Source organism: Colletotrichum spaethianum (genome assembly GCF_022836535.1).
Source record: "Colletotrichum spaethianum MAFF 239500 DNA, contig06, whole genome shotgun sequence".
Classification (NCBI taxonomy): Eukaryota; Fungi; Ascomycota; class Sordariomycetes; order Glomerellales; family Glomerellaceae; genus Colletotrichum; species Colletotrichum spaethianum.
The window spans coordinates 407282-428617 of NW_026054776.1; the positions used below are offsets into that span (position 1 = coordinate 407282).

A 21336-nucleotide genomic window follows, 5' to 3' on the forward strand; every position below is an offset into this window, starting at 1 on the left:
CCATTTCGAGATTGAGTGGCCGCGCAAGTCATTCAGCACAATCAGCAAGCCATCCAGGGCATTCACGTGGAATATCTCTGTTGTTAAGGTCACATTGCAACCACTACGAATGACCTAGTGAGCCCTTTTAACGTTTCTTCGTCCAACCATTACGCATGACCATTTTTTCTCCTCCGCCTCCGCCGGTGTCTCCACATTACGCCACCATCTCTTTACCGACCGACGCGGATAACTCCCGCCGCTACCAGCTTCTGCACCTTGGCTCTGATGTCGGTGTTCTTCATGTGCTCCGTCAGCGCCGCAGGGTCCGACTGCGCTTGCTGGAGAATCGACTGCATGATGGGGTCGTTCATGATGCTCATGATCTACAGGGTTTGTTAGCAAACTAAGCTGCTGACGGAAGGAACCGGACGTAGCGCCGGTCTCATTTTACTCACCTCGGGGTCGCGGGCCAACCGCTCTCTGGTCTGGTCCTCCGTCTCGTTCTCCCGCGCCGAGTACATTGCGTTGAACGCCTTCTGCTGCTGCTGCTCAATCTCGCGCGCGTTGGCGCCCTTGTGGTGATCCTGGTCGACCTTGGCCGCCTCGGTGCAGGCGTCGACCGCCTTGGAGTACTCGCGCATGCCGTGGAAGGCCTGCGCCTTGCGGATGTAGGCGCGAATAAAGGTTGGGTCCTTCTTGATGGCCGTGTTGCAATCCTCGACGGCACTGGGGAACTCGAGCAGCTTGATGAACGCCGCCGCGCGGTTGCTGTAGCCTCTAGGGTCGTCGGGCGCGCGCTTGATCATCTCGCTGTACGCCGCGACAGCGCCGGGCCAGTCGCTCTCCTTGAACTTCTTGTTACCTTCCTCGCGAGCCTCCTCGGCCTTGGCGGGGTCGAGATAGGCAAGGCGGGCCTGCTCGATCTTGTTGCGCTCGGCGGCGCGCAGCTTGGCGTTGACGTCGGGGGTGCGGTGCTCCGTCAGAGACTTCTTGTAGTTCTCGATGGCAAGCTCGAGGTTGCCCTGCTTCTCGTAGGCGGAACCGATACGAGCGTAAGACTTGGCGATCAGCTTGAAGTCGGCGTAGATCTCGCGGCCCTCCTCGACGGCCTTCGTGCAGGCCTCGATGGCCTTTTCGTAGTCGCCCTTCTCGAAGTACGCGGCACCGAGGTTGTTGAGGTAAGTGATGTCCTTGTACAGCTCCCAGGCCTTGCTGTAGTGTGCGATGGCCTCGTCAAAGTTGCGCTTCTTGTAGTTCTCGGTACCGAGCGCCTTCTCCTTGTCGGCCTCCTCCTTGGCCTTCTTCTTCTCCAGGGCCTCCTCGTCGAGTTCTTCGGGCTCGGGCGCGGGCTCGGGGGTGGGGGCCTTCTTGGGAGCAGGCTTCGACTCGGGAGGGGGGGGCGCATCGCGCATCTCGGCGTCCTGGGGAATGTCGTCGGGCATGCCCATCTGCATGTCAACGCCCATCAAGACACCGAGGACCTGCAGCATGCGGGGATCGGTGAACAGATCGGGCGAGCCCTTGGGGTTCTCCTTCATCTGCTGGAGTCTGGCCATGAAGGTGGGGTCTGCGAGGAACCCAGCCGTCTTGGGGTTCGCGGCGAGCTTCTGGAGGAGTTGAGGGTCATTGAACATGTTGCCGAGGCCACCAGTCGGGTCGCCGGCGTCTGCAGTCAGTTAGCATCTCTATACTCAGTTATAGGTGGGGATCGTTGAGCGTACCACCACCAGCCTCCGCCTTCATCGCCTTCTGGGTCGCAGCGAGGTCCTTCTTCAAACCGGCATTGTTGGGGTCAACCTTCAATCCCTCCTCGTAAGCGTCGTTCGCGGCGAGGAGGTCACCCAGGCCGTAGTGCGCTGTGCCCAGGCGTCCCCAGCCCTTGGGCCAGTCGGGCTTGATCTCGGTCGTCTTCTTGGCGTCTTCCAGAGCGTGTTGCCAGTCCTTCTTTGATGCGTAAGCGGCAGAACGGTTGCTGTAAAGGATGTGGTTGTCGGGCTGGAGCTTGATCGCCTCGGTGAATTTGGCGCTGCAGGACGTCAGTGACTGGACTGTAGAGCCGTGGGGTGAGCTATAAGGGAGAAAGGAACTTACACAGCCTCGTCAAAGTTCTTCTCGGCAATGGCCTTGTTGCCGAGAGCCTTAAGCTCGTCTGCGGAAGCCATGGCGATTTGGGGGTTATGTATGCGGAGTTGCTTATGTACGGCTTGTAGGAAACTCGAATTAGACGTCGGAATGCAAGTGTAGAGAGTTGGGGGGTATCTGGGTTGGTTGTGGAATAATTGGAGAGAGAGAATTGCAGAGTTGAGATTCTCGTCGAGGGGTGAGGCGGGCACCTAAAACCAGCAACCACGCAGAAAGAAAACAGCCCAAGCTGCACCTTCTAGCTGTTTCGATGGTTGGAGCGGCACCACGTGCTGATTGGACGGGCGGGACTGGGGCTGGACCGTGCAGTGGAGGGGTTCAAGGCTGAGCTGGTGCAGGCGCCCGCCCACCCCTCCTTTTCGGTGTGCAAGGCAGGAGCTCCGCATGGTCAGTTCGGTCAGTTCGGTGAGATGGACCTGTTCTATTGTCAGACCATATGGCCGGATGAGAAGTCGATCGTGTTCCTCAAAATTCGGCATCTCTTTATATAATCTCGAGGGACTAAAAACCAGGTTTCATAATCATTTAACAGGGATCATGGACCACTGTCTCCATCGATACTGGAATACCGATGGCTCCAAGCTTTGGATGCCCTGCAACCTCGTTGCCATGTCGCTCGGAACGTGGTCCAAGACGGCCTTTTTACTCCCTTTTGGCCAAGGCGACGATGCTAAACTCCAAGTTGCCGTCCGCATAGCTCAAATACTTCTTGATGCCTTTCTCCAATGCCCCCTCGCTCAACATATCTTCCCCTTCCCCCAACAATCCCCGATCAACAGGTCCATCTGACCCGCCCTCCAACTCCCAAAGATGGCCGTCCTTCCCCTTGACGAAAGCGATGAAGTGATACCCCGGTTTTTCCTCGGCAGGTGGCGGCGCCGTATCCCCTCTCCGCGCGGCCTTCATATGCGCCTCTTCGAGCTCCTCGCTTTTGTACAAAACGTCCGCCCTCTCCTGCCACTTCAACGGCTCCGCCTCCTTGAGCAACCTGTCCATCAACGACCCCTCCGCGACATAGCTCCGTGCCTCCCCGTTTCCGACGGCGTGGATGAGCGCGTACAGCCCGCATGCGTTGCCAATTGTCTGTAGAAACCAGATCACGGGCTCCTCAGGTCCCGCGCCTTCGTACGTGATCCCGTCTTCTTTGACAGTTTTTGTCCCGTCGGCGGCGCGGACTTGATGGTACATCGGCGCCGGGGAGATAAAAATCAGCGCCAGCACAGGGCGTGGGACAAGATCTAGGAGGGCGGGCTCGTCGATGCTGTAGACGTCGAAGAAGCCCAGCGAGGGCGAGATGCCCAGGTCATGGACAAGGGATGTAAAAACGTCGGGATTGTTCTCGAGCGGGATGAAGGTCTTTTCCCCCGTGGGCGAGATGTGGACGCCGTCTGCTGGCATGTTGGTGGATGCAATTGAACTTGCTGTGCTTGAAGTGTACTTGATGGTGAAGTCCGAAGTTGAAGCTGGCTATTGATCCGGAAAAATTGATCGACTTTGGCAGGCTTGTAGGAATGAGACGAAATCGAGTCCGAGGGAGGTGCTTGCCTCACTTACAGACCGTACTAAGTAGGCACACCGCGTACGCAATCCTGTTGCGTGCCTGGAACCCCGCACGTTGATTCATCCTCACCACCACATTTGGTAATTGATGCCAACACAGCAACATGAAAGCGGGACGTAAACACACCTTCCTAGGACTATTGCAGCGATCAAAATCGGGGTCCTCTTCTTGAGACCATAATATTCGTGCGTGGCTATCTTGGCCATTTTCCCCGTGGACCATTTTCTGGGGATATGACTGAAAAGCCTTGTTTTCATTAGAACATCCGAGGAGTCACAAACGGTCTTTGTGTTTCGCCGACCCCTCTTCTGCCTATATCTAACACTGTACCCGCTCAATCTACATGAATTTCTTGCTTCCAAACGAAATTGAGGTTTAATAAACGCAGTATCAAGTTACAGCACAAAAGCCCAGTTAGCAGTTGCTCCCCATAGTCCTTGACTTCTCCAATCTCATTGGCGGCTTGATTCTGCTCTGCCTCATTCAGAGCTCGATCCGATGCTGATGAAAAACGGCACCGCTCTGTCCAGAGGCCGTGGTAGAGCCGGGCTCTGGCTGTATACTTTGAAGACACAGTGATCTTGGCTGGTTCAGACTGCTTCGCGGAGTCTCTTCGCTGAAGACCAAGAGGGGCGAGCTCTGCCGAGTCTCTGACCAACGGCGGGCGTTGCAAGTCTCTTTTTCCTTCTAAGAGGCGCCTATTTCTGCTTCATCTTTAGCAGAACCATTGGACTCGGCTTGGATGTCTGTTCGGTTCACTCCTTCGCCCTGCGTGAGCCTCTTCTGTTGGGATATGAGGTCTCTCTTTCCAGCTTCTGGCTTACGTTGCTTTCGCTACTTCTGGTGGTATTAATACATTGAGAGAGCGCGGTTGCTGTGCACTGTTTCATGAGATTCAGCGCCTTTCTTCACCTCTTTTGTAGCTCTATCTGAATTCCAACTCATCTCCTGCAGCATCTCTCGTATTCAATCGTTAGATGGAGGGGTGTGCGACCCATGAGATCGGTGACTGCGATCATTTCCTCGGGCACGAACCTGCACATAATCCGGACGATGTCTTCTCGTGACTTGTCCACCATAAAGTCACATATCAAAGCGCCGTAGAGGCAGGTAACGTCGTGATCGTTGTCATGTTCCTGACATTCGCTATGAAATGCTGTCTTTATGTGTTCCAGTGTCTTCTGAGTTTGATCTTTGAATGCCGAGCGGGTAAACCCCTCATTTACCTAGGCCGGGGTGAGAACGCCGGCGAGTCGAGCCGCTTGGAATCTGCACGCCACCAAGCGGCGGGACACCGGGGTGCCGGAGTCAGTCAAGGTCGCGAATCTCATGCGCCGAGAAGACAGCAAACCGTCCAATGCCATGGCAAAAGTGGGGGCCCATGTAGACTTCGTCTCTGGCCTAGAGCAGAAGTTCTCAAAGTTACCTCCAGATGACCCGATTCCGTCAAATCCAAAGATGACTAGGAAAAGGCCTAAAACAGGAAGGAGTCATGGTGCCCATATTATGGCTAGTGAAGATTGGTACTCTCTCTGCGAGTTCCGAAGCAGCTTTCAAGTTCCTTCTATTGCCATTTAGGAGGACACTTTGATAGACCCTTATGGAAACAGACGGGGACAAATAACCCCTGGAGCGCTCTGAATGTTGCCTCCTACCACCAGGCTCATAGATGCGTAAACCTCATCCAGCGTGCTTTTAGTCTGCCTTGGGCCTGCATGTCCGCGGTATAGCTCAACGACGCATGCAAGATGACAAGTTCGGTAGCCGCGAGCGCCGTTGTAAAGATGTAATCCATGTAGGACGCCATACTTCCCCCCGCTGACTCATCGTACTAGGTGGATTCAACTGCTGTCAACTGCTGCCTAACATATGGACCCCCTCATCATTGACTTTTCCTAACACCTGATTTGCTTATTGATACATCATGATCCATTGTCTTATGTTCAATCAAGAAACGCCACACTGCTCAACTGCTTAACTACCCACAGAACGCCAGATGGACGATTTGGAAACTCAAAAAGTGCAGTCCCCAATCCTCTTCTTATGGTCTAACTGAAAACCGGATGCGATGTTTATGTGCGAGCCCTTGAGACTAATCCATTCTCTTAAGTCACTGTTAGCAGACCGCCACAACACAGCTGCCCATGGGACATCCAACTACGACAGAGAGGAGACTGAGAGCTGCGACTTTTGTGACAAGCTTATCCTCATAATACAGAAAGACCCAACAGACCACATGCCTTTCGACCTTGGACCGATCGATCAAATCTTGTCATCAGGATGCCCTCGACACCGGCCACTCCTTCAACGATTGACGGACTGGCTGGACCTACAAGAAGGAACAAAAGAACAATTGAGGCTCTCCCGAGAATGGTACTCCTTATCGGTCTATTTTAATCTTCCCGAAAAGGGTCACAAGACGTCGCCTCGTTTGGATGTGGTGACAAACGCGAACGACAACCAATCCATTGGATTTGGAATCGAATTTGATCCATGGTGGATCGAAAACGACACGCTGACTCGATGGTATAGCACGTGCATATCCAGACATGGAGAGCGGTGCAGCAAACCTGAATACTTGGAGTATCTTCCCAAGCCTGGGCTGAGGATTCTGATCGACGCGGTGGACAACTGTCTAGTTACTGCTCCTAACACTCCATCATATTTGGCCCTGAGTTATGTTTGGGGCAAGGTCGACATATTCAAAACGTTCACCGCCAACCTGCCCCAGTTACAGAAGTCGGGGGCCTTGGCGAATATCGATCTTCCAAGGACCATTAGGCACGCCATGCATTTAACAACGATCTTGGGGGAGCGCTATCTCTGGGTAGACAGCCTCTGTATCGTGCAGGATGACGAAGAGTTTTTGAACGATCATCTAGGCCGTATGGCTTCCATCTTTGCGCATGCTCAAGCCGTAATTATTCCGATCGACGGATCTAACGCTGAAAGTGGGATTCGCGGATTGAAAGGGACGCCGGCAGAGGAACCACGGCACCTCGAGCAGGAACAGATCCCATTCGGAGAGAGGAGTATCCTCGTGCGTACTAGTATGGGAAATTTTGGGAGAAATAGCGGCCATTTTTCGAAAGCGAATTACTTTGATCGTGGTTGGACATTCCAGGAATATCTATTTGCACGGAGACGCATCTGCTTTGAGAATAACAGCGTCTGGTTCGAATGCTGTGATTCCACTATGTATGAGGACCACAGCTGCCCGGACAAAACAGACGGCAAACGGGATTTCATTCTAGATGTCGGTTACCCGTCCACTACCATCTACTCGCGCCTGATGAAGCACTTCAATCAGAGACAGCTCAGCTACCCGCAGGACTGCCTCTCTGCGATGGCGGGAATAATCCCATGCTACACCAAAATTTTCAAGGGGGCTTCCTGTGCGGGCTTCCAGAGATGTTCTTCGACGCAGCTTTGCTTTGGCAGCCTGAAGACGACCTAGTGCGACGCGAGCCAGTCGGGACGACCATGAACCATCACGGCATCATCAACAGCCATCTCCCAACGTGGTCCTGGGTGGGGTGGCAAGGACAGATTGATTTCCAAGGCTGGGCAACCGGGAACGACTTCATGGCGGATTGCAACGGCTGGATTGCCACATCGTGGCAGCAGATGTTCCCGATAACCGAGTGGTACACCAGTACTGATAGCTCAGGAAGGACCGGCAAAAGGCGGATAAATGTTGACTGGACAGCATGGAGAGACCGATACAGGGACCCGGGAAATCACTGTCTTCAGGGTGGATACGAAAACAACGGCCGAAAAACACGCGCTGGACCGTCAACACACCTCCGGACGGATTCGGCGAGTATGTGTACAAGCACGAGTCCTGTGACGCGATCTTTTGGTATCCGATACCTCTATCTGACTCGATCTATTCATACGAGCAAAGGAGCACGAGCTTCTCCGAGGCATCCTACCTATTTGGCTCTGTGCAAATGGCACACTTATCAATCTCGGGTGCGATGTGGTTGCACAGCATTGGCGTCTTTGACGCTGTCGATCCGCAAGTTGCTTGTGTGTCACTATATACATCTCGGAACGACTGGGCCGGAGTGCTGCGGCCACATCGCCGCGACTACTTTGAAACTCGGGGGTTGGACCCTGCCAAGAGCCCCGTCGAAGTGCAGCTGATTGCGATTTCCAGAGGTTGCATCCCGAACGGCCTTGAGTTTGATTTCACGGACATTGCAGAGTACACTATAGAAGAACGGCCACAGCACGGTGACAGATACGAGTTTTATAACGTCATGTGGATTAGCTGGAAGGATGGGATTGCCTATCGAGAAGGTCTTGGCCGGGTACACAAAGATAAGTGGGATTCTCTCGAGGTCTCAACAATTGAAATTGTACTTGGATAGGGTCAGGCAAAAGATACCGAAGGTCATCATGATCGATTTTCATAACGTTACAAAAGCAAGCCAACACTTCGCACAGCCAGCATACCTTGTTCGATTGCACCATCCATGTAACCTCTCCAACCCTCCGCCCAGTCAGAACTAGCCATAAACACATTGCCATGTCTCTTTCGAAGCTCGGCGTAATACTTTGACTCAAAGCCTGCAGGGTAGGATGCCCAAGTACCCTGAGCAAACGGATCCAACCGCCAATCGTGAAACGTGTAAGATGAGATCGTCGCGCCTGGTACTAGTTCTGCATATTTCGCTTGTACTTTGTCTGGGTTTTCACTCGGCAAGCTGCTGTGAGAGAGCAGAAAGGCCACCGTACTCTTCACATTGCCATCGTGCGTGACTGTCTTTGGGTAACTCAGAGTGAAATCGCAGGGGGAACCGGCAGAAGCGAGAAATGGCTGGGTTCCTGGCTCCAAACTAAAAAGCATCTTCCCTCCTCGTCCTATGTGTCTTTTGTTGATGGCTTCCTGTCGGAGTATTGACATGGATGGCGAGAATTTGATCGTGTGGAGGACGTTGAGCGGGATTGTGCAGATGACATATCGAGCTGAGAGTTCTCGACCATCTTTCAGGGTAACCTGAACTTTCTGGTCTGCTTGCGATATCTTCTTAACCTGTGCGTTGAACTGCACATCGCCGTGGAAGTCATCTAAGAAGCATCTTGCGAGTGCAGTAGTACCGCCGTTACCGAAGGAGTATGTGCCATTCTTTTCCCTTAGGCCTGCGGCAGATAGGCCAGCATGAGCCATCAACCGTGCAACGTCAATGAAGCCGACCTCTTCGAGCCCTCCAAGCCCGTAAGACTGAATCAAAGCTTCTAGAAATGGTCTGTCTTCCACAGAAACCTTCATTTGCCTTAGTCGATCAGCCGCACTCAAGTGGTCGTACTTGGCCACGAAGGCTGGATCCCCCAGTAATCCAAACGGCGGCCACACGAAGTTTTCGGCTCTGTTGCCATCGATGGAAACGAAATCAGGGTAAAAGGTTTCCATCATTTGTTGTAAACTGTTCGTGTCGAGTTTCTCAAGCCCTCGAGTGGTTTTCAAAAGACAGTCAAAAGCACCGTCGGAAGCGCTGGAAGTAATGGTTGTCTGTAAACCATATCTAACGATTTCGTTGTACAAGTGTCCTTGCGTCCTACCACGTTGTGAGTGATTGTTCATCGAATCATTGTCACAAATCCAACTTACCAATGAACATATTGGCCACCCATTTCGAGTTCTTCGCCATCAACTTTCGCGACCCATGTTCTACCCCCAATTCGGTCTCGAGCTTCCAGTAGTAACGTTGATGCACGGCCACTCAAGTCTCTAGCAGCGGTCAGATCTGTGAAGCCAGCTCCAATGACTATGACGTCGTAATCGTCTTGCAAGACAGGTGTGCTAGTGCCTACGGCCTCTGTGACAAGGCCATGCTCGACTGCTGTGTTTTTCCTCCAAGTGACACCCTCTGAGCTGTTTTGTGGGCAGTACATCATGCGTGCCTCAGCAGATAAACAATACAATGGAGGAGAGGTATGTCGAGTGCCAGGTGAAAATGAAAGTTCTGGTAGATAGGAACTAAGGGGACGTGAAAGAAGGGTTGAATACAGAGCTTAAAAGCCAACCTGGGAAGTATAGAAGAATTCGGCTTCAGTCGCTTTATCACATACATTTATATTCTCGAGAAAATCGCCCTTCCAAACCAGTCACGTAGAGATGTGAAATGACGTCCAAAGCACCACAGTGAGGCTATCATTGGCTACTTTTGCCTTTGCGGACTTTGAGAGTCCGAATGTCTGGTGGGATGCCAACGGCCATCGAAACAAAAAAAAAACTTCACATCTTTATGATTTCCCCCCACCGCGAGTAACCCAAACCAGCTTGTCTCGGGTCTTGGCGCTGTCCGAAATGACGGGTAGTTCGGTCTCGTCGCCAGCTGTGATTGAGCTCAGTGGCCCTTGACCCTATCGAACACAACGAAAATTCCACACAAACAAAGACAGACATCACATGTTTACAAGGGGCTTACATACTACAAGTTCTAGAGGAGTTATATCAATGGCTCGGTGAGAAGTTGCATGAGCCCTTAAACATGCTGATAAGTTTGATGCGAGAGTGACGTCTCTGCTTGGTTCTAGATCGACATACCATCAATATACGTATAAACAGATGTCAACCTCTTCAATGAATCTATCGCCCTTTGGAAGTGTCACCACTGTCACGCACTCTATACGTTCTTATAAGACAAGCATGCCAGCGCGGCAGCTGTTTTGCGACTTTGAACAGCAGACGTTGTCGGCCGAGATTAGGATACGAGTCTTTGTAAGAGAAGCTGGACTCGAGCTTGTCTTGGGGTTTTTAATAAGCCATAGTACCGTGGTTATGATCCATGGTAATGCAATAACGTATTAACAGTGTGCGGTAAGATAGAGAGCTGTCAATTCAATCCGCACTTATGCGATGCAAGAGCGCTTCACTAGAAGACCTTTGGACAATTGTACTCAAGGTATCTTGATCCCCCATTTTGAGACCCAATTCTGTGTGTAAGCTTTTATACGTCAGCAATCACAAGTCAGGGAAGACCAAAACTCTGACAATTAGGGGACGGACGGAGTCATAGTGGGCATAATTTCAGAAGGCAGATGTTGTTAGCATGCGACAGGTATCGAAAATCTTTCATATTAAAAATAAGGTTACAATTGCCGCCAACTCTCTCCGCTGTGAGTCCGAGAACTATATCACAGCCTGCCTCTGAAAATCACTCATGCCCATATCATAGAGCCTAGGAATAACGCCTCTCTTTTTCCTGCCAGCTCAGCGGTATGGCCTCGCCAACAGTTCCGAAACTCACAAAACCTGTCTCCTCCGTAGGCCTGATGTCGCCGATGCAGACCCGAATGCTCTTTGTCCTCTTTACCTGACTGATTCCGTCTTCCAGCGAGCTCTGTTGAGCCACATTTACGTAGGGACTGCCTCTCAGGAAGAAAGTGGCACGGTCAAAAACATCAGGCCCACGCCTCAAGTAGCCGAAGATGCTGGCTGCTATAGCCGAAGCGAGCATGATTGCAGAGGCGATGAACAAAATCGCAATCCAAAGTCCACTGACCCGCATCACCCAGCGGTCCGGTGATCTTATCCCAGTAATATTTCGGACGACTATGGTCTCGTATTGTGGCAGCATATTGTACGTTTGAAAGTTGAAGTTTCCGGTGATGTTGCGAGATGCCACTGACGAAAGCCAGAAAGTGTTGAGAAGTTGGGAAACCCTTTGCGAGAACACCACGTCTCCGACTTGGTAAATGTCAACTCCCTGATAATTCTCATGGCCAATACCAGGAGGGGCAAAAGGCGTTCCTGGGTGGGTGAAGTACGTTTCCAACGGTGAAGAGTTCAGTTCATGCTGCTTCCCGATTTCCCAGCTCGTGAGGGCAGACCGGATAAATGTTGCCATAAAATGATCGAAAGGTTTCGTTCTCAGCTCCTTTTCGGATCCTTCCGCCTTTATACCATCAAGTACTGTTGCCACTGTTGTGTTATGCGGCTTCTCTATTCGTCGAACACGACGAGCACCACAAACAGGCCCGTTGCAGGCTATGTCAACCTCGGCATGCGTAGTTGTCAAAATGCATGTAGCGTTGGTGGTCTTCTGGTCTTGTGGGTAATACGAGATAATTATCAGTTCCAGTGGTATCTTATCCAACGCATTATGGATTCTGCTGGGCCTAATGATAAGAGTTTTTTGGGTGGTGTATCCCCAGGTGATATTCACTAGATCGAGCCATTCCGAAACGTTCAATGATGGTCCGCGCGAAACAGAGCATTCTGCGCTCATGTAAGAAGTATTGAGAGCAAACGAATAGTTATACCCTTGAGACAAACCTTCCAGAGCGGCTACAGGTATGCCCATGATCGATGACCAGGTGACGCCGGCACCGTCAAGACTGACATCATGCCAGCCACCAGCATGAGTTGTTATTTGCTTTTGATAATGCTCAATCATCGGGATCTTGACGTTTCCAAACAAGTCTCGGGGCCTTGCCTTAATGTCTTCTGGGCTAGTCAACGCTGAGAGGAAGGACCCTTGAATGGAAGGCATTAAGCTATCTCCCGCCGAGCTACTCCCCCCAGAGTGTGGAAAGACGGACGCGAATTCGAGACACTCAAAAGGCCAGGGCTCTGAGACATCAGAAGGAACCACGTCCATGATACGTAGGGCCGCCTGTCCACCAAGGGGCGACATGCCCCAGAAGACAATCAGCAGCGGCGTCAGAATACTCGCACGTCGCAGCGAGAGAGGCGTCATAAGGGCGCCGAAGACAGTACGGCAACTGAGCAGGTATTCCAGGCTGAGGATGGTGACGCCACGTTCCATTTTCCAACTGGCTGCACCCTTCAATAAGCTGGCGGCAACGGCGGAGAACGCGATGGGGAACACTGTTGGGCTGTATGTCGCGGCAATGCGTAACGCCCGAACCGGGTCCTCGTCGATTGGCCGACCATTGTTTTTGATCGCGACGATTCCGTAGCAGATGAAGCATAGAGAGGGAACTATCAGAAGCGTATCGAAGAGGAACTGCTGAATCGTGCCGGAGGAGTCTCTTCTCCTGATGCCTTGGGTTGTATCCAGTTTAGCTGTGGAACTCATCTCTCCGTCACTGCTCCGGTCCATAAGATCGTCGAAAGCGCTAGCTTCGGGGTTTTCAGGTGCCAAAGGGGAAATGACGGATATTGACTGCCCCCTTGATGTTGAAACTTCGGGCGCATCGTAAGTGTCTGAACGTCGAGCCATTACATTAACCTTCTCCCCACTCTGTTACTAGAGCGCAGTAACGAAGTTGTTAAGCAAGAGCCCATTGGCTGACGTCTTCGTGGTTTAGCTGGCTAAACGATCGCCAACAGTGATATCAAGGCCTTTCAAACGTTGAAAAAGAAGGGCAGAAAGGGGGTCGTGCTTTTAGATATCTGCTGACACCGGTTCTAGAGGCCGCCTGATTTTCCTGTGAGCTGGATTTTTGGCAGCCATCAGGCAAGACATGTTTTGGCTGCCTTGTCTCTGTTGTGTTCACCTAGGGGCTTGGCATCTTTGTACCGATACCAGCATTGCCCACTTACGTCTCTTTACTCAGCATTTGGACGTCTTTTCCTCCGAGTCTCTTTCTGAGTCATTGTTTACGCCCTTAATCGACTAACGATTGGTCCCCAAATTCATGCTAAGACCAACCAAATTCTCACCTGTCTTAGAAGTTGGACAAACCAACTATGATACCCAGCTGATGTGGCTGCTGCGTTCTAAAAATACTGTGAGAAGTATATGCACAGGGAAGCACCGCAGAAGACATTATGGGGCTCGGTCTTTTCTTGGAATGCTTTGCCTTCTTGTCTGATTGCTGCGGTCCGTAGGTCGTTCTGCCTCCAAAACTAGCGTTGTTGACATAGCTATATACACAAGAAAGCATTTATCGAGAAACGCAAGCGTGATGATGAAGTTTAAAGTGCCTACCATAATCTATGAAAGTTCACATCACTTTAATGCGGAAACACTTGAGTATTACGGCAGAAAGGGCTTCACTCGTTCCCCGGAGAGAACATTGTAGAACAGATGTTGAATGAGGTTTCATGGTTTCAACAGTCTGCAATGTAGCCGAAAAAAAATGGTTATGTTGCCAAAACTTCATAGCTTGTCAATCAGAGGTTGATATATCAAGACTCAGAATGATTCGACTCCCAGGAAGCTTCAAAGCTCAACCAAAGCCCCCGCAAACAGACAAGGACAACCATGGCGACACATGAAGACACTGCAAGCCCGCCCCTCCCATTTCCCCCTCGGACCAACGACGCCGATTTTATTGTACGGCTTCCTGAGTCTGCCATTGCGGTCTGCGCCCGCATCAATACCCGATTTCCTAGAAGGCATAGTCACGTATGAAGGAGAGGCCGTTTGCCAGGACGCGCGGCTTCTACCCCTCCTCCCAGTTTATGCATCCTGTACATTCCGTTAAGTGCTCTTGAGTGCCAGCCAGTCGCTCTCCGTTCCCGTATTGTCATTCCCGCTGTTCTTTCCTGTGACCTGTTCACTCGTGGTCGCAGAACAAGGCTTTTGCATCTGCATCGTCTTTGCGGCATCAATTTTTTTATTAGTTTTCTTCGAATTTGACGACACTTGGTACGTGGTGCGTATCAATACCAGTGGTTGACTGGATAGTTATTAGCCATGGAGCATGAACAGATATGTTGATGGAGGAGTTACGTCTCTTCAACAAAATGGATTATCTGGAAGTCATTAGAATAGACACAAGAGGTGAGTAATTCGTATGATGTACGTGTGGTGCAGAACCCGGCTGGCGCTTCATCGGACACTGCCGACAGGTTCATATGGTGACTGTGCCTGTTGCATGTTTACATTTGGCCTCCGCCGCGGTCCGCGTTGTCATTTCGCAGTTATTATGATTACCGTTCGGGCGGAACGCGACAGTGAGAGAGAAAACGTTGTTTATGTCGATGTTATTCTAGTGCCGGTGGGCCATCCCGCCATACACTAAACGGCATAGCCATTCTGGCACTAGTAACAAGGCAGCGTCGGCTTGTGGTATTGCAAGGAACATCATCCTTAACCTTAACTTCAAGCAATCCTCGGTATGCTTAAAGATTCCGAACGCGATTCGTTCTCTTCTCTCCTAACACCCACCTGCATCACGTGCCTGCCCATGAGGCCTCTGGTCGACCATCTTGCAAAGCGTGCGTGCATCAGCCCGTGTCTCTTGACCAACGTCTTCACGACCTCGAGCAAATGTGTAATTACTCATCAACTCAATGTCATTGCAGTCATGTGCGAATGGTTGTTGGCCAAGCTGCCATCGTCAGTTGTGACCCTTACCTCTACCCTATCCAGGATGATATTCCCCATGGACCCCTAGGCTCCGACCGTCCTCGGATGTTGGCAGGCCATCAAGGCCCGAAGCCCCGGCCCCAAGCATCATTGCCTCGTCCAGTGAGAGAGTTCGACCGCCCCCTCTCGGGTCGCATCCCGTCGGCGGCCAGTGCCATGATCCCACAGCGGCATTAGCGGGAGCTTGAAGGTGAAACGGCGCCAGAGCTCCCTGCAAACCACCCCATCGATCCCCGGCACGGGCCAATGAGGGCATGCCCTTTAATCAGCTAACCTTTCCCCTTCACCCCACGCCGCGGTACTCTCTACTCTGGATGCAAGAGCTGCTCGAGCATTCGACCAAGCTTCCCCCTAGCATTCCAAAAGACCCAATCCGAACGTGTCGCTGCAACTTTGCGTTTGTCACGCAACCCCGACTCTCGATCCCCTCAATCAGGGCCAAAAGACGTCAGCGAATCGTACGACTTTCCCCTCCCAACCGGTATATCAGTTGCACCATTCGCTCCATTCCAAGGCCGGCTGCCGTCCTCCCAAAATGGCCGGATATCTGTTGCTTGTGATCCCAAGCATTCTCATGAGCTTACTGGTCTCGAGAGCACCGTTCATGATGACCACCACACCGCAGACGACGAGGCCTTGGGCCGACGGACCCATGAAGCTCATCACAACGCCGCAGTATGAGACAAAGAAGGTTGGTGATTCGCACCCGACTCATATGCATGTGACGCCAATTGGCTCCACTCGTAGATGCTCGAACTGACTGGCTTTTCGATAGACCGACCTCTTTACGCTAGGCTCTACTCACATGGCCCTGCTGCACAACTCGATCCTGCGAGGTTACAATTCCATCTACCAGCAAGCACCGTACATCCAGGAGGCCGACAAGGCCGATTTCATCGGATACTCCCAGACCTGGTACAAGTTCGTCAAGTCGCACCATGATGATGAGGAGGAGTCCCTCTTCACCAAGGTTGAGGAACTCCTGAACGACAAGAATGTCTTTACAGAGACGCACAAAGAGCACGGTACGTACCTGTATCTTCCACAGGATTTTGACAAATTCAACTGACGAGAAACTTGCAGAGTCCTTCCTGAACGGCCTCGCCGACTTCAACAAGTACCTTACGACGCTGTCCTCGCCGTCTGACTTCTCCGGCGCCAAGCTGCTCGACATCATGAAGGACTTCCAGGAGCCGTTCGAGAGCCACTTCCACAGCGAGATTAGCACCATTGCCGGCCTGGCGGAACACCCGAACGCGCCGAAGGAGGGGACCCCGGAGGCGGCGAATGCGACCTTGACGTTCAAGACGTGGGGCAAGAGCACCGTCACCAAGGCGGGCACTGCGGACGTTGTACCGTTCTTCCTGCTGAACCTGGACCGGACAGCGGAGGACGGGCTGTGGGCGAACTGGCCGCCCATGCCGGCGCCGATCAAGTGGGGTCTAATCAACATCGCGGGTGCGTGGCACTGGGGATGGTGGAAGTTTGCCAGCTGCGATGCGGCCGGCCAACCGAGGGAGCTGTATGCGCTGGGGTCTTCCAATGCGGAGGACAAGACCAAGGCTGAGCTTTAGGATTTTTCGAATTGCATTGCTGTGGTTCGTGGTTCGTGGTTCGTGGCCCGTGGGACGACGGCACGGCGTTTGAGGGAGTTTGGGACCTGGGTACTCGTAAGAGAAATATTGCGGCGAGCACAAAAGAGTTAGATTCTTCATTTTGATTGCTGGACGCCCGCTGGAAGTCCCTCGCGAAAAATGTCGCCAGCGTCCAATTCGGAACTCGTCCTGAATAGAAACAAACAGGGAGGCCCCCATTCGGCAGCGGGGGCCACTTGGCGGCCACAAGCCGAGCGATTGTTGTCGGGGTCGAGGTAGGGTTGGCCGCAGCTACAAGCGGGCGTAAGAGCCAGACACCAACGAGTCGACGAAATTGCCAGCTGGACGCTAGACTTGGAGATGCAGCAGGCTTCCCTGCCGGCCTCATTTCTACGCTCTTGGCACCAAGCGCCGTTGTCTGATCCCTTGACCAAATGCTCTTTTCATAGAACAGCAAGCAGAAACATGCACCAGATTTCAGTGTATAATATGTCGTTGGCCAAGAAAGCCGGAATACGATGGAGTACCTGGCAGCGGTGCGATGGTGGCCGCTGGTGCCCAGCGATGAGGCTTCCACCAACGGGTTGCAGCGAGCAATTTGGAGAGGCGAGGCGAGCTGCAATGCGACGCAACGACGGCGGCCGATGTAGACTGTAAATTGCAGATGCAGACGCACCGCGCCGGGGCGGCGGAACCCTCGTCTCTTCTTCCAATGGACGGCCAAGATGATTTGGGGCTCTGTGTTTCTTGCCGGCCAACAGCTCAGACTCCGTTCCACACCGTAGCGAAGTATTGGAAGACGTGCGGGTCAGCAGGCGTCGGGTGGTTCACAGTCCAAATCTTTCGCAAACCTTCTCAAAATTCCACGGGGTCGATTGAAGACGTCGCCGGTGTCTTTTGGCTGATTCCACCACATCGGCCGATTGAGCCTTGTGGCCGCTATCCCCAATGTCGGATCCAATGGGACTCTGGGGTTTTCGGGAGGCGCAGCCTGAGTCTGCGTTACGACAACCGGCTCCGCGTAGTTAAATCGGATGGCGCTCAACATGCCGGTTGTCGTACAAGCCAAACACGACGGCAGATGGGCGTACGAGGGATCTCTTCGGGAGATGGCTCACCGTCAGTTGGGAGTCATGGTAGCGAGACCGGGGAAAGCTCATGGGTGCCATCTTTGCGCTGTACGACGGGTAGGTCGACCTTCTCTTTCGCGATGACCAGCCCGACGCTGGACAGGGCCAGATCCCTGAGGCGGGACATCGGGTAATTATGCATTGGTCACTCCACCTGTCCGCTCATCAGCACCACGGTGGTATCTTACCGGTGGTGTCTTCCTGGAAAACGAGAATAGTGTTGCCTTATCCCACCTTGTGCTTCTGGGTCTCAAGGGGCATCCGGACTTGCAGCAGCGGGGAATGGGACCTGCCCGTTGCAACTGCGCTTGGAGGTCTGAGGAAGTACGAATAAGCTAAACAGGGCAACGCCGAGTTGCTACAGCAGGGCTCAGCAGGTGGCGGGAGCCATAGTGAAGAGTAAGACATAGGGGTGAGAATGTAGTACTTAGGAAATGGAGCCACTCGGCGAAGAAGTCGGGGGTTGGAGCTGGGAAACCTTGGGGAGGTGTCGTGCAGGAATCAGAGAAATCAGACGTGGGGTGGAGAGAGGAAGGAGGAGCCGGGCTGGGGGTCATTGATGGTTCGTGCCATTTGCGGCATGTCATTGGGTGTTGGACATCATAAACTTGCTCAAACACACGCAGGATGCGTGATGCAGAGGCAGGCAGGAAGCGATAGCGGATTCTTGGCGGCAGGAGAGAGCTGGTTTTTTGGGTTTTTTTTTTTTGGTCTTTGGTTTGTTCCGCTCTCGACGCGCCTTCCATATGTGCTCTTTCTCGAGGTACGTATGGTACTTACACCGTACCACAAACAAAACATACAATACGAGAAGGGAAGGCACCTGCCACAGAGGCAGCAGAAAAGCCACGCCTAGAGTAGCTGAGATAGTGTCATGAAAGGATATGATTATTGAAATAGCACTTGAAAATGACAGACACAAGAGATGTCGGCTTTACCGCCCATTCTCCCAGGATCGCCAACACCTGGTACGTGCCTTAAAGTTCAAGTCAAGGACCTCGTCAAGTGGAGTCCGTCATCTGATAACCATCGGCCACATCCTCGTCTCTGCATTTACGCCCCATCCGCCAGCGTACCACCAACCACAGGGAAAAAGAACTTGAAAATGGCTGCCGAATGTATACACTACTGGGACTATACCCTTGTTTGCCTCTCGGGAAGGAATCTAGCGCGAACCCGTGTCTGTATTTGTCTCCCATGGAAATCTAGCGCAAAGTGGATCCCTCACGCCCCAAGGTTCTTCCCATCGCGGCAGTAAGGTAAGAAGGTCTCTTCTGTTACCCTGTGGGCTCGCCATATATAATTCTCCCCGTAACACCCTGACTCTAAAACTCTATCTTGTCTTTTCTTCTCCAGCACCGCTCCCCAATCGACGGCATACAGGCAGAAGCGCTTCCGTTAGTTCCGATCCGACTGTTGGTTCCCGGTCTCAAGACTCCATCTCCAATACTTGGATATCACGACGTCTAATACATCCCTTACAACTTATACTCGACATCCCACTTGAGCAACGATGGATCACGGCGACATGACTATGGCCACTACCACGGCTGCCATGGCTGCCACCGGCACCATGAACATGCCTGCAGCCACCAGCAGCAAGGCCGCCATGTCCATGGGAGGCAGCGGCTGCAAGATTTCTGTAAGTAGTTGACACCTGATACGAAGGCACCGCCAATGCTCTCTAAAACGCGGCAGCAGTAACAACAGCTAACACTCTCTTCTTAGATGCTGTGGAACTACAACACGGTCGGATCGTAAGCAACATCGTCACGGACTCAATAGAACTACGTACTAACAGCCTGCCCACAGTTGCTTCATCAGCAGCTCCTGGAAGATTACCTCCAACGGCATGTTCGCCGGCTCCCTCATCGGTGTCATCCTCCTCGTCATGCTCCTCGAGTTCCTCCGCCGCGCCGTCAAGGAGTACGACCGATACCTCATCCGCACCCACAGGGCCCGCTACGCCGATGCTGGCGCCGTCTCCCCTAGCTCCGCCAGCGCTGACGACCACGGCAAGGGTCCCTCTGCCTCCACCGCCGCCGTCCGTTCCAACGCCATCCCCCCGTTCCGACCCAACGTTTTCCAGCAGGCTGTCCGCGCTCTTATCCATGTCTGCCAGTTCGCCGTCGCCTACTTCGTCATGCTGTAAGTCATCTAAAACTTGACGTTCCACTGCGCATGGAACTCTGCTGACTCTTGTCCTTCCATAGGCTCGCCATGTACTACAACGGCTACATGATCATCTGCATATTTATCGGTTCCTACATCGGCGCCTTCCTCTTCCAGTGGGAGACTCTGTTTGATGAGCCCACCAGCGCCGCCAAAGAGGCTACCGTCTGCTGCGGTTGAACATGGAAATTTGCATGAATTGAAGTTCCAAAATACCAAAAGACAACGGCAATTAAGATGAATCGTATTACTATACTCCACGCAACTATGAGTTGCCTCGACACCTCTACTTTTAATCCGCCGTTAGTAATACGAAGACCAATCCAATAAGAATGCGGCATTTTGACCCAGAATATTGTACCGCACCTTGTATTCGTGTAGAAGAATCGTCACTGGCCAAGTATAGATTGATGAGGTTCGTTCGCGCTCGAGGATTACAAACATTCTGATCAATTACAAAGAGCTATAGATAGCTGAGGGTATGGGATATCCTGGCTTCCGATCAAGGGCATTCAAAACAAGACCTGAAGGAGCCTGGTCAATAACAGGAGCTTGGAAAAACTTGCTCATTGTGGACAGGTATGGCAGAGAAACGTAATATGAGGAGAGTGAGAAGGGACCGGAACTATAAATTCAAGATACCAAAGAATAGGAGGGTGACAAATAATCATGTTAGTTTAGTTTAGTTTGTCCTATTTTTAGGGCGTGAGGCCTCAGTGATCTTACAAACCTCTTATGCCTAAACTCAACAGTTGCCACGTTTTTAAAGTGAGGTGTTATCATGTTGACCATTGCTATGTTCAGGGAAATCGCGAAGGCGAATCCCACAAGCCTCATCCGCATTGATAGGGTGGGTAGTAATTCTCTAAGAGCATATATTTAAGACAAGTTTAAGAGATTGAAAGAGAAGTGAACTTTCAAACTAAGAGACCGCCGCCTTGTGCCCAGCCTGATGAAAGCTCTGGCCTACCTCGAGAAGGCTCTTGAGGCGAACAGTGAGGATAGTTTTGCCCTGTGGTATTCGCGAGAGCCTCGATTGAAGACCTCATCCGTGGCAGCATTGCACTACACTTAGGCTGACTTTATCAAGGTCAGGTACTTAGTTCAATCAACAGCAGAATAACGAGCATCTGATCAGTGTATTTGCTTGGTAGTAAGTGTAGCCTCCTAGGTACACAGAAGATCTACGTAAACGAGTGGGATTCATCTCCCATAGAGCAATCTTGGGCTTCATGTACCGCTGCAGCAAGCAACTAACATGCTATGTCAATTCTACGCTGTTAAAGTGATTTTAAGCTTGAATTCGGAGCTTTGCGCAAGTGACATCGTCGTCCTGGTGGACGTTGCGGATTCCAGTAGAGACGTTAGCCTAAGATAGGCGGCGGCCGAATACAATTGCGGCGCGGTGAAGCAACACATGTCAAGGCAAATGATGTGTGCCCAGACCGCTGGTTAGAATG

The 21336-nt window shown here is 52.1% G+C and overlaps 4 protein-coding genes across 4 annotated transcripts; 2 read left to right on the plus strand and 2 right to left on the minus strand.

Annotated features, from left to right (window-relative positions):
* Positions 1-212: 212 nt before the first annotated feature.
* Positions 213-2144, minus strand: ColSpa_03153 (heat shock protein sti1; the record flags this gene model as incomplete). Its single annotated transcript, XM_049269365.1, has 4 exons — positions 213-365; positions 438-1648; positions 1704-2008; positions 2074-2144. 4 exons carry the CDS (start codon positions 2142-2144, stop codon positions 213-215), a joined length of 1740 nt encoding a protein of 579 aa, XP_049125322.1.
* Positions 2145-2766: 622 nt separating this feature from the next.
* On the minus strand, positions 2767-3522 carry ColSpa_03154 (ubiquitin carboxyl-terminal hydrolase isozyme L3; the record flags this gene model as incomplete). The annotated part of the gene is made up of 1 exon (XM_049269366.1): positions 2767-3522. The coding sequence occupies one exon, from the start codon at positions 3520-3522 to the stop codon at positions 2767-2769; it is 756 nt and encodes a 251-aa protein (XP_049125323.1).
* Positions 3523-15514: 11992 nt separating this feature from the next.
* ColSpa_03155 (uncharacterized protein) lies at positions 15515-16553 on the plus strand (the record flags this gene model as incomplete). The annotated part of the gene is made up of 3 exons (XM_049269367.1): positions 15515-15670; positions 15755-16004; positions 16063-16553. The coding sequence occupies 3 exons, from the start codon at positions 15515-15517 to the stop codon at positions 16551-16553; spliced, it is 897 nt and encodes a 298-aa protein (XP_049125324.1).
* A 2664-nt stretch (positions 16554-19217) lies between these two features.
* ColSpa_03156 (copper transport protein ctr4) lies at positions 19218-20056 on the plus strand (the record flags this gene model as incomplete). The annotated part of the gene is made up of 4 exons (XM_049269368.1): positions 19218-19346; positions 19433-19461; positions 19517-19852; positions 19918-20056. 4 exons carry the CDS (start codon positions 19218-19220, stop codon positions 20054-20056), a joined length of 633 nt encoding a protein of 210 aa, XP_049125325.1.
* Between the last annotated feature and the right edge of the window lie 1280 nt (positions 20057-21336).